Source organism: Cheilinus undulatus, linkage group 7, assembly GCF_018320785.1.
Source record: "Cheilinus undulatus linkage group 7, ASM1832078v1, whole genome shotgun sequence".
Taxonomy (NCBI): domain Eukaryota; kingdom Metazoa; phylum Chordata; class Actinopteri; order Labriformes; family Labridae; genus Cheilinus; species Cheilinus undulatus.
Genome location: NC_054871.1, coordinates 22,996,933 through 23,009,654, shown reverse-complemented (window position 1 = coordinate 23,009,654; position 12,722 = coordinate 22,996,933). Strand labels below are relative to the sequence as shown.

The 12,722-nt window shown below is 38.8% G+C and overlaps 1 protein-coding gene across 3 annotated transcripts in view; it reads right to left on the bottom strand.

The window, feature by feature from the left end:
- The window catches only part of LOC121512005 (arf-GAP with coiled-coil, ANK repeat and PH domain-containing protein 2-like), a 72,148-nt gene that overhangs the window by 41,022 nt on the left and 18,404 nt on the right, over positions 1–12,722 (bottom strand). For 2 of the 3 annotated variants that reach the window (XM_041790931.1, XM_041790932.1), the window contains exons 2-6: positions 10,968–11,025; positions 6,987–7,106; positions 6,182–6,235; positions 1,629–1,687; positions 410–593 (exon numbers count right to left, since the gene is read on the bottom strand). In XM_041790931.1, coding sequence (XP_041646865.1) covers positions 410–593; positions 1,629–1,687; positions 6,182–6,235; positions 6,987–7,106; positions 10,968–11,025 — 475 coding nt within the window. Of the gene's footprint in view, positions 1–409; positions 594–1,628; positions 1,688–5,174; positions 5,281–6,181; positions 6,236–6,986; positions 7,107–10,967; positions 11,026–12,722 lie in introns of those variants that run through there. The other variant, XM_041790933.1, reaches the window with a different exon arrangement.

The following is a 12,722-nucleotide window of genomic DNA, read 5'->3' as shown; positions in this document are numbered from 1 at the left end:
CATATCCAAACCCACGTTAGCTCAGAGACAAATATCCTAAATGATGGTGTGTAGCTGAGCAAAGCATCAAAGTTAAAGGCTGATGCAGCAATCTAATACTTTAAAAAGTCCAGCTGGAAACTGGAACACATTAGCATCCAAAGTATTGCTTGAAATGCTGCAAAATGTGGTTAAGATTTATTTTACTGTCAAAATATGGTTGCAGCTTTTTGTTATATTATTTATTTTTTCCATTTGGTTTTAGTTTCAGTTCACTATCATGTAATTTTTCTTGGCATTTGTTGCTAGTTCATGACTTTTTACACTTTTATTTAAAGAAGCACATGTACCACCCTTGCTATAGTAAGTTTCCTGTGATGCCTGCCCTCAAAAAAATGTAAGTATTTGAGACCTAACTGGAGTTTTGTACCTGTAAGACGTAATCGAGGACGATGTGTCGGAAGCACTTGCGTGTGGCAGTGAGGATGTTGGTGGCCTCCTCCACCTCATGCTGCTTGTTGCGGGGAGCTTGAGCATTCTTGATCAACGCTGCCTCCTTTTCTTCACTCACTTTGTCAAACTGCTTCTTGGCTTCTTTGAACTTACGTAGGTCACTGGCACAGGAAGAGAACAAACAGACATTAGAAAAATAACTTTTGTGACGATTACAATGGCATTTCTTTACATGAAAAGGTAAATTTTGATTTATCCAGATGTGAGAACACACAAAAAATATGCATGGTTTTAGCTGTATTCAAAGTGGCACAATGATTTCTGGTTAACACCTAATAAGCTTGGACAAATCTGCAACAAAGGCAGCAATCTTTTGAGGGGGAAGGTCCATTTTTCAAGGAAAGCAAAGTCTTCTCAACACAACCGGGGTCCGACCACAGGAACACATAAGTGTTAAGTGTGATACCATTAATCTTGTTAAGCTGAAAGTCGAGAAGGTTAAAAAAACAAAAGTATTTCCTAAACAATTTGACCCTTGTCCTTGACTTTTCCTGGGTCAATTCAAGTTACTAAGCGTACCCATTATCTTGAGGAGGAGGACAAAGCAGCTAAACTCTTGTCCAAGTGAGATTAATATTAAACTGCTGTAAGGTAGAGAGAGATAAGACCGAGACATGTTTCCCAGCTTCCTCTGAAATGTTTGGGTGATGCTGATGTGGGTATTTAGCTCTGGTTTGCCAGGGGCTAAAGCTGCTAATCCTTATAATGACATAAACCAGAAGTTCCCACTGTTTTTCTGTACTTATACACAGTCTGGAATTCAAGACATTATTAGGGGCTTTAGACGGGGAGATCTGAGGTTTTCTAATATAATATTGCATCCTTAGATGGCTTGCTGGTATCCTCAGACAATCAGTTATGTGACATCCCTCTATTCAGATACATAATTTCAAGGGTAGGCTTGCTATTAAAAACCAATCACACTTTCCTGCAGCATAGTTTTGAAGTGTGAAGTGTATTTAATATGTCCACTGTTCCCTTTTTAGTTCATCTGGATACAAGCACGAGTGAAATGAAAATGTGTAGGACTTCCTCTTACAAGGAAATGACAGAAAGTTAACGTAGGCCTTTCTACCAAAGCTAAGATTGTCTAGAGAAATAAAGCGTTTCATCAATCTTTTTGAGATGATACTCACTCTTTTACAAATGTCTGAAGCTGGGTCTTGATTGATCTTTGGGCCTGATCAAACAATATCTGAAAAAGAAAAAGCAAAGAAAGTTAAGACCATTTTAAATTTGGAAGAGCAGCTTCTTTGTAGCTGAACATAATCATTAAAAATTGTTAGAAGCAGTAAGAGGCTGATAAATGTATTCCTTTCCAGGTTACAAGATGTCTTGCTACACAGCATTAGGCACCTTTGTTTAGGAGCATTTTTGTAAACATTATAGGGTGTAATTAAGAAGCAAAATTTACATAAACTTGCTGACTTTGTAAACTCCCCTCATAAAAAACATAAAAAACACAGGAACAATGATGTAATTTGCTTATTCTTATAGCTGAGTCATACCCTCATTAACCTGCATGCCTACTATAAAATGAGCTGCAGAGGAAAAGGGTGGACAAACATTCTTAATGACATAAGACCAGCGAGGATTCAAGACCAAACAAGACAATATGGGCAGTGAGGCTGGGAGAGGCTACAAGTGACAAACAGATTGAGCTCTGTGTGTTTGAGTGGATCATGTGCTGAAAAGATCGCTGAGTGGCAAAAACCTATCTGACAGTCAGCTGACGTGACCACAATTTCCACTGTGAGTCACAGAGGCACGCCTGCACTGCGGCTCCTGAAGGAACTGAGGGGGCTAGTTAAGGAAGCTAATAAGAGGAAGCGGGCTCTGAGCCCACCCTGAAGCTTTCTGGCATACCTACTAGGAAATCATACAGTGTCTCATTTGACCTGTCACCGTCGAGTTAAAAGAAAATAGCTGTTTCAACACTTTTGTGTCCACAAAAAAAAACAGGACTCCTCAAAACCTGAACAAAACACTTAGCTGAGATGAAAAAAATATATCTGTAGACAAAATATAAGCTCTAACCCTATCTTAAAGGATCAATGTTAAATATTTGCACTGTAATGTCTTTGTTAATTAAAAAATAACCCATCATCTTTTATACATTGTATTTTTAGTCAAGTACTTACAGTGCTATAATAAGTATTTGCCCCTTGTCTGATTCCTGATTTTTGCATATTTGTAACACTTAATGCTTTGGATCATCAAAGCAATTTTAGGATCTCACAAAGAGAATCCAAGTAAATACAAAATGCAGTTTCTAAAATTATGATTTTAATTATTAAGGGGGTAAAAAAATCCAAACCTATCTGGCCCTAGGGGTGCAACGATTCGTCGACGTTGCCGACAAAAATCGATAACAGAATTTGTTGCCGACAAATTCATTTGTCGATAATAGTCGGTGACGTCATGGGCAGCAATACTGCCTTGGCTACGTCTAGTCTGCCGGAAATTCAAAAGAAGAAGAAAAAGAAGAAGCGTGACTGGTGACCAAGCAACAGGAAGAGAAAAATGGCTGCGGCCACTGTCACAACGACGAAAGCGAAAACATCTAAAGTATGGGAACATTTCAGCCTTAAGACGTCAAAGACACGGATAACGTGCTCGATTTGCAAAGCGGACCTTGCTTTTCATGGCAGTACGTCTGTGATGCGGGAGCATTTAAAGCGGAGGCATGTCGGACATCTGGAGGACGCGGTCTCCGACTCTCCTCGGTAAGATAGTTAGCTTGTTACCTAGCAAGCTAACGACGGAGAGACGGAGTTGTGTGAAAAATAACTTTACCTATCATTGTAGCCAAAGTCCGCCAGCTAAACTTCGTCTATATACCTGTGTGGAGGTTTATAGAATCAGGAACAATAACATTGCTTGGGTGATGATTATATTAATAGCGTGTTGGAGTTTAAAAGAGTAATTGTTACCTTTTGCCTGACGAATGTCTTATTTTAATATTATTTATATTACTTTTGCAGTCCGAAGAAAAGCAATGGTACAATTGATGGCTTTCTACAGAAGAAGCAAACTTGTACCCCACAACAAGCGACTGCCCTCACTGAGTCAGTACTAAACATGCTGGTCAGTGATATGAGACCACTTGCAATGGTTGCTGGTGAAGGTTTTCAGCAGATGATTCACCAGTTCAATCCTGAAGGGACAGTGCAAGGGACAGTTGAAGTCCTTGCCATTAAAGAAGCAAAGGAGACTGGGATACATGGATCTAACTCCAAGCAACAGGAGAAAAAGGTCAATGTAAGTGTTCAAGGCAAAAAATCAGCTCTGGATAACCTCCTTCAATTGGACACAGACAGTCTGAGTGAGGAGGAAGAAGAAACCCAGGACGACCACAAGATCCAAGTGGTGAGAAATGAAGTGCAGATGTACTTCTCAGAGCCAGCTATATCCAAAAACGAAGACCCCCTCAAATGGTGGAGGGAAAATCAGGGGCGTTTTCCCACACTTTCAAAGCTTGCACGATCTCTACTTTGCATACCTGCAACATCCACCCCAGCAGAGTGAATCTTCTCTGCGGCGGGGAATATCTGCTCTCAGAAGAGAGCAAGCCTCACACGAGAAAATGTGGAAATGCTGACATTTCTCAGTTTGAATAAACTGTGAGTGAAACGTAGCCTCATGTAGTTGTTTGCAACAGCTTCTAGACCACATGCCATTCAAAAAATGTTCCTCTCTTTTCTTTTTATTAAGAGAAAGCAAATGTTTGTTTATTGCTATCACTTGGCATGTCCTTTGTTTACATAAAAAATGGATTTCTGTTTTTGTATTAGCACTTAGCCAGTTATATGATTTAGTAGAGAAAAACTTCTGTACCGTTCACAAAATGCACTTTTCTTTTTGAGGAAGCTAGATGGCTTTAGTGTTGTTTTGTTTTTTGTTTTTATTGCTGCTATTTTGAGTCCTTTGTTTACATAAAAATTTATAATGTATTTTTATCAGCACTTTGCCTGTCCTTGCTTTTAAATGGACAAAAGTTTAATAGTTATTATTTTTGTAGCAGCCTAATGAGCAGCACAGTTCATAAATAAATATTTCTGAATGAAGTAATCATCTTCATTGTCTTTGTTGTTTGTTAGCACATGCCTAAAAATATCTCAAGCTGAATTTAAAAGCCGATAGCAAAATAAGAGCCACTGAATAGGTGTATGCCCCACGATCCGATTAGTCGACTAATCGCTAAGATAGTCGCTGGATTGGTCGACTATAAAAATAGTCATTTGTTGCGGCCCTATCTGGCCCTATGTGAAAAAGTAATTGCCCCCTGAAGCTAATAACTGGTTGTGCCACCCTTGGCAGCAATAACGGAATTCAAGCGTTTGCAATAACTGGCAATGAGTCTTTCACATCACTGTGGAGGAATTTTGGCACATTCTTCTTCACATAATTGTAATCTATCTAATTGTAGATAGAAAGAAAGAAACAAAGAAAGAAAGGGCAAGTGACAGGTGCCTTGAGTTGTTCATCATTCCTGAACACTTAAACAAACAGCCTCATAATGATAACAGTAACAGAGGAAATACGCTGCAATAGCAAAATAGACATCTACAAAGATCACTAACATTCAGCTCTCAGGATCACTGACCCCTGCTTGACTGTTTGAGCTAACATGTCTCATACAGTAAACAAATTTTACTGAGGAAGGAAAGCCTCTGGCTCACACTGTTCATTCTTCATGTGTTGGAGTCATTCTTAATGAGTGGATAGGCTGAGGAAAGTTGTGTCTGGTTTTGTAAACGTCAGTGTCATGGCCATCAGAGACTGACAGCTGAGGAGGCTAACAAGAGGAAGAAAAACATAAATCAGATCTGCCCTTCAGGGCACCTTGGAGAGACTGGTGTGGGACAACAAAGAATAAAGCACAAGTATGTACATCATTGTGAGTTACTGGTCAAGATAGTGTAGCTAAAAGATTAATGCATTATGTTATCATGCCGTAAAAGGCTTTAGGGTCTACAAAATATTTGTATTGCTCTGACTGAAGTCTACATCAGTTCTTTATCTTCTTCAGCTCTCTCAAGCATGACAACCACATTGTAAAAAGATAAACATGACCATGTTTACCTCAGTAATGCATGATTTATTCCAGCTTGAAAACACTCCAAAACACATGAGGCAGGGAATAGATTTAATGAGGCAAGAAAATTCTCTCTATGCTAGAGGCAGGGGCAACTTTGGGACATTTTGCTACAAGCATCCCTAAAGTTTTGTTGACATTTTAGTGGTGTTTTAAGAGGAAAAATGTACCCAAAGGAATTCTTTTCACCAACTCCTTATGTAGGACAGTGTTTGCTGAGCAAGCAGCAATGTTTATAGCAACACCCTGCTTTCTCAGAGAATAAGAAATCTCACCTGGAGGCTGTTTATTCAAACCACTTTCTTGTAATGCCACTAAAAGTTCTGTGAAAGCAGTTAAAAGAGCACCATGAGATTGTTTTAATGCATCTGTTGTACACGGTCTCATTCTTTTCTAAAGCCAGTGGTCAACCCCTAATAGACATTTGTCTCTGTGCTGTAGTGTGCTGTGGTTTTTTTCCAGCCATAAATAAAAACTCTGACAGTTAAAGAGCTGTTCGAGACTGTCGCCCAAGCTTAGCTGTGTCATCATCCTGCTGAAAAAAAGGAGGGAAGACATGACATCCGGTTTCACATGGAAGTGGTAACATACCGTGTGATAGTTGATCATCTCCTGCAGACTCTCAGCAAACTTTGTGAGACTGGACTGTGGGGAGAGAAGAAGAGCACAATAGTAAGGCAGGCAGAGGGGGAAAGCCATTGTATTTTCAAGGCTATTAAGCACCATAAAACACGCTGGATGAATGATAACTAGTATTGAAAAGTTTTACTGTATATTAAAAAGATTACATTGAACGAAATAGGCAAAACCCTGCATTTGATAAGCATGGCTTTATGGAAACTGCAGCCTGTTTTTTGGACACAAAAGCACATAGGGAAAGAATTCTTCTGGCTAAGTCACTCCCTCCGCACAAATGCAGTGGCAGAGCTTAAAAACCCAGGAACAGACTCTGGGTGACATCCACAAAAGCGGACAGGAAGTGCTTGCCTTGTCGTGCAGAATTCGTGAGAAAACAAAATGAGACATCTGACCTCTTCAAGACCCAGCAGAGAGTACAAGGCTTTACCAGGCCTCAATTTGTAAAATTTAGATTTAATCTAGTAATGTGATAAAGAGTGACTCAGAGGAGAAGAGACAGCAGTGCGTGCATACAGAGAGGAAGCACTGTCTTGTCTATTGTTAGATTAAATAAACTAAAACTTTATACAGTAATGATTTCAGAGCTCAAGTTTGAGCTGAAAATGATCACATTTATTAAAAACTGCCTTAAACAATGTGGAAAACTATGCATCATAACACAGAACATAAATTGAAACATTAGAATAATTTAAATGTTAGTGATGTAAATTGAAGTGGTATTCCTTTCTAAGTATCAAGCCACGCCTGTTTTGTTTACCTCTATGACTTCATCTTTGGTGGACTGCTGGGCTAGCTCCCGGATCCCATTAACAAACTGTTTGTTGGCTGCATTGTAGGCTTTTCCAGCATCAATCATCCCAATACACAACTTCACCAGCTGTAGAGAAAAGAGTCAGAGGTAAAAAAAAACTTAGGGGTATGAATAAAGGAAAAAATCAGTAACAGACAGAATCTGAGAGAGGATTATAACACCAAGTGGAGGGAGATGATGCAGTCATTTCTTCAGGGCTTTCACTGTTATTAAAAACATTTGAAGTTTTCTGCTAGAAATAGATTTAGGAATTGTACATGCAGAGGCCAAAAGGAACAACAAAAAAGGCAAAATGCATTGTCAGTTTCTTGGTAATTAACAGCAGGCACTTTTTCCCTTCTGACTCATTGGGGGCAAAGATAATTTCAGGTTACATAAACTCATAACAAACACTGGCCACTTTCCATCCACTCCCACACATGAGATGATACACAGCCTCAATGTGGCTCTGCAGCCTGAGCTGCAGCATAACTTATCAAAAAATGGTCATTTGAAGCTGTACACTTGACAGATCAGATAGTGATCCCAAGTCAATTCATAAATCAAAGCAGAGGAAAAACTAGAAGAATGCTTCTCCTTCAGGAAAGCTTTATAAGAACAATTTTAACTGACAACATTTTGTGGATTTTAATGCAAAATATATGAAAACTAACAAGTTAAACTCTATGGAGTTAGTACTTAAGCTATAGGCCTATGTTACAGTCTTCATAAGAAAGTCACTTACATTTTAGCTGCATATAGTTGCACATTAACAACAGTCAATACCAGACCTGTCTGCTGTAGCTACAGTAACTTGAAAAGTAACTTGACAGAATACTCTGTATGAAATACAGTGCACATAAGCATTCAGCCGCTTGAATGTTTTACCTTTTTATTGATTTTATAAATCAATCATGGACAAAATAATTTGATGGTTTTGTCAAAAAACTCTTTATGGTCAAAGTGAAAACAGAAAACAGATTTTTACAATTGAATGAAGTAACATCTATTCATCCATCCATTTTCTATACTATTTATCCCATTGGGGGTCACGGTGGGCTGGAAAATAAACCTTTTCCCAAGCCATAGTTCTCTTGCAGACTGAATAAGATTGTCCTCCAGGGTTCTCCTATATTTTGCTACATTTATTTTATCCTTTACGTTTATGAGCCTTCCAGGGCCGGCTGCCGAGAAGCATCTCCCCAACGTGATGCTGCCACCACAGTACTTCACAGTTTGTGATGTGCGATGTTTGGTGTGTGCCAAACATAGCATCTTGTCTGATGGCCAGAAAAAGCACCATCTTGGTCTCATCAGACGAAAGAACTTCCTTCTAGGGCTGGGCAATTAATCGCAAATTAGATTAAATCACAATATGGCTTGCTGCAGAAATCGCAGAAGTTGCAAGATTCCTTAAACTTGAACTATGTCAAAATAGCAGTTTAAATCATTCATTTTTTGCAGCAGCAGCTTTACAAGCTTCACCTCTTCCACCCCAGCCACCTCCTTTATAGCTCAAAGCTTGTTGCACCTTCATATTCAGATTCACGCTACTATGGATTAATTGATTCTGAAATAATTTCATTTTTTCAATACACATTGTCAGTTATGTGTCTATCCATATGAGGTTTGTAGCCATGTGCTCCCTGGAAAGTCAAAGCAGCTGCTGACTAACCCAGAGAGCATCTTTAGAGCAAAGCCTTTCCTGCCAAGTAAAACTGTAGTTTATTCATTTTGCAAAGAAAAGATAAAAGGTATGATGAGTGTTCCTGACTGAATGTAGGTTATAATATTGATTTATTGCTTGAATTTGTTGAAGAATGAATAAGATGAGTAATCTAATAATAATCACATATTAACCCGCAATTGCATTATCAGGGAAAAAAATGCAATTAGATTATTTTTGCAAATCGTTCTGCCCTACTTTCTTCCACTTGGCCATGGAGTCTTCCACATGCCTTTTGGTAAACTCTAGTCCACAGTTAATTTGAGTTTTCTTCAACAGTGACTTTCTCTTCGCCAGTCTCCCATAAAGCTTAACTGGTGAAGAACTTGGGCAACAGCTGGTGTATGCAGAGTCTCTCCCTTCTCAGCTGCTGAAGCTTGGAACTCCTTCAGGGTAGTCATAGGTGTCTTGGTGGCCTTTCTCATTAGTCTCCTTCATGCACAGTCACTCAGTTTGTGAGAACAGCCTAATCTAGGTAGATTTACACATGTCCCACATTCCCTCCATTTCTTGATGATAACTGAGCTCTGGGGGATGTTCAGCGTCTTGGAAATCCTTTGTATCCATCTCCTGATTTATACTTTTCAATTACCTTTTTTTCTGAGTTGCTTGGAGTGTTCTTTCGTGTTCATGGTGTGATGGTAGCCAGGAATATTTATTAACCAGTGGCTGGACCTTTCAGACACAAGTGTTTTTATACTACAAACACTTGAGATACATTCACTGCACTCAGGTGATCTCTATTTCGCCAACTGTGAGACTACTAGCACCAATTGGCTGGACCTCTGATGAATTAGATAGTCACTTCAAAGGGGGTGAATATTTATGCAATCACTTATTTTACCCAACATATTTTTATTTAATTGTCATTACTTTGTAGGAATCTGTTTTCAATTTGACATTAAATCGTGATTGATGTATACAATCCATAAAAGGGTAAAACATCCAAGGGGGCGAATACTTTTTATAGGCACAGCATGAGGCTAAACTAATTTTGTTTTTTGTTTTTTTTTTAATGCCAAAACTTATCAGGTTTAATAATTCACAATCAAAGTTAATTCTCATTAAATGCATTATCAGGCACATCTACATATCTACAATAAGAAGGAAACCAAACATTATGAAGATAATTTTTATCTCACAGAATTTAACAAGTAAATATTTAAATTTGACCTCTACTACCTGAAAGAAATTCTAACACCTCATCTAGCCCTAGACTGCTGGGAGGCCCATTCACCAGTATTTTTATATCAGCAAAGTCAAGAATGTGTTTACTTAAAGCAACACAGTCGTGTGTGAACATTTCTAGCAGGTATGATGCTCCGAGACAAAGCTAAACTTTGGTCACTTGAGGCCCACATCTCAAGACTCCACCCAGCCAACACACACACTAACTCCCACACAAGCATACAAACACGTCTGCTGCCATGTTCATGCAAACTGACACACCCACTCTCCCGCAGATCCTTCCTCTACGGAGCAAGAGGGGAAGTGAGGCCGGGGCTGAGTCACAGAAGCGGGGTGAGGAGGAGGGTGGGACTCTAAGACTGTAAGTCCAGGAACAATGAACTCCGATCTTAAAAGCTCAAGGCCTCAAACGCTGAGCTCTGGAGGGATCCACTTGAGGGAGATTGGTTAGATATGAGGCAGGGGCAACTACTCAGCACCAGCTTATTTTGACTTTTGTTTTGATGCCTCATGGAACCTATTTTTATTACAACTTGGACCACAATGGAAAAAACACCAAATAGTCTGTGGCCACTCCATGGTCAATGCCAAAAACTGATTACAATGAACTTTTTTTTATGATTCTGAGAAACAAAATAAAATAAAATAAATAAATAAAACATTAAAATGGGTGACTCAATGAGGACTAAGTAAACCATCAACTGCCTTTCTGTCAGTTGTTGTTACTTCACATGTAGTGTACAGGGAAGTGATCTAGTTCACTTTTAGAGTAACAGATGAGTTTCCCCGTGTTCCTCTGAAATACGCCTACATATTTAATCAAAGTGCAAGCAAGGTGCTTTTATTAGTCTTACTCAAAGGCTCTCTGCCAGAGGATAAACAAGGGATATAAAGGAAATAGACCAGGACTATGCAAGGGACAAACCCAGGAGCAAACCTGCAACTTTCCATTTACAGGATGGCTGCTGTAGCTGCCAGTTCACACAGGAGAACAAATGAACAATTAAGCAATGTTTTTCATGGGTGGTACTCACTTTGTCGAGCTTGGATTCCAACTCACACACATCCCCCTCTACTTCCTCTATGGTGGCTCTGTGGGGAGAGAGAAAAAGGATTTGAAATGAAGTGTAACCATTACTTAATACAATTAACTTCATGGAGACTGAAGTAAAGATGAAAGAGGAACTGCAGTAGACCCTACATAAAGATTTAAACTGCCTCTGTTCAAATAAAGTTTCCCATCTTTATCTTATCGCTGTCATTTTTTCCACATTAACCATCTGCCTCATCTTCATTGTATACATACAGATGAAGTGGGGGGTGAAAAGATGTCAGAACAGCAGCACAGATATTACTAACATATTCAAATCATTTATTCACTATTGTTTTTATAATTAAAGGTTATGATTATGGGAATTAACAACTAAACAACTACTGCACTTCACAACAACAATCTTAGAGCAAAATGGATAATTCAAATTAAAAGGAACAACAATTACCAAAATGCCAATATTCTTCCATTACTACCATTTAAACTACACTTGTAACACATACTATTATTCACTTATGGTCTGACAAGCATGTGTAGAAACACACACCGTCCAAACTGAGAGCTGCCATTTTGGGTAATGCCACAAGGCTGGGGTCAGGTCTGGCTTTCTGCCCTTTAAAAATGTGACAGAGCGCAGTTCTGGTTCTCTGCAGGATCACACAGCACACAGTAAGCAGGCTGGTGCCACCATAGAAAAACAAACTCAAACATCTCAATCCATCACAAGACAGGTGAACTGATCTCAAATCAATGCCATGGTAATCTAATAATTTAAAAACATGTTACCATGACAACAGACAAGTGCAGAAAAGATATATTAAAAGATTGATATGTTGGTCTACTGTTAAGGTTTTTGCCTCCCTGCCCTTCAGGGCAAGTGCTTCCCAAATCTACTTGCCCCATCTAAATTCCTACTTGCCCTGTCCAGGAGGTACTTTTTCTGGCTGTCAAGTGCATACATTTTGCTCACAACATACTTAGAACTAAAATCCATTGCCTGTCTACTGTGGAAAGTAGTACACAACACTTTTTTCTTAAGAAAGCTGTATTCATTAGCTGTGTTAGCCCACTGAAAATTATATTTAACTTTGTACGGATCAGTGCAATGTGAAAGCTGCACCAGGTTGTTTTCACATTGTTTTCCAACGAAATTCAAACTCAGGAATTTCATATTTACAATACTAATAAGGTAATAATACAAACTCAGAAATATTTTTTTCGTAACTTATGAAACCAACCATTCTCAGAGGAAAATGAGGTCAGCAAAACACTGACACTAGAGAGGTGGCAGGGTCTGCTACATATGCACCAAGTATAAAATGGTGCTTTTCTTCTGTTTTTATTTGGTTTATTCATCGTGAAACTGAAGAAATTTTGCCGACACGTGGAAATCAACTGATTAAGATTTTTCTTGTTTGATTAAAAATGTCTCCCCCAAAACTACATAGTGTCCCTTTAAAGTGCTATTTCACAGTCCTATCCTGTAACTGTAACAGTTAGACCAGTGGTACTCTACCTTATTATACCAAAGAGCCACATTGTCTAAAAAATACTTTAGCAACAGCCACAATACACTCCGGGAATGTAAGGTAGATAATAGATCAGTTAATCTGTAGTTGAAATGAAATAAAACAGTTAAATGGGATAAAAATGTCTGTATAGAGTCAGAAGAACAAATATGTCACTGATAATGAGCATATATTTATTTTACTTATCACTGACATCAGGCTAAAACCTT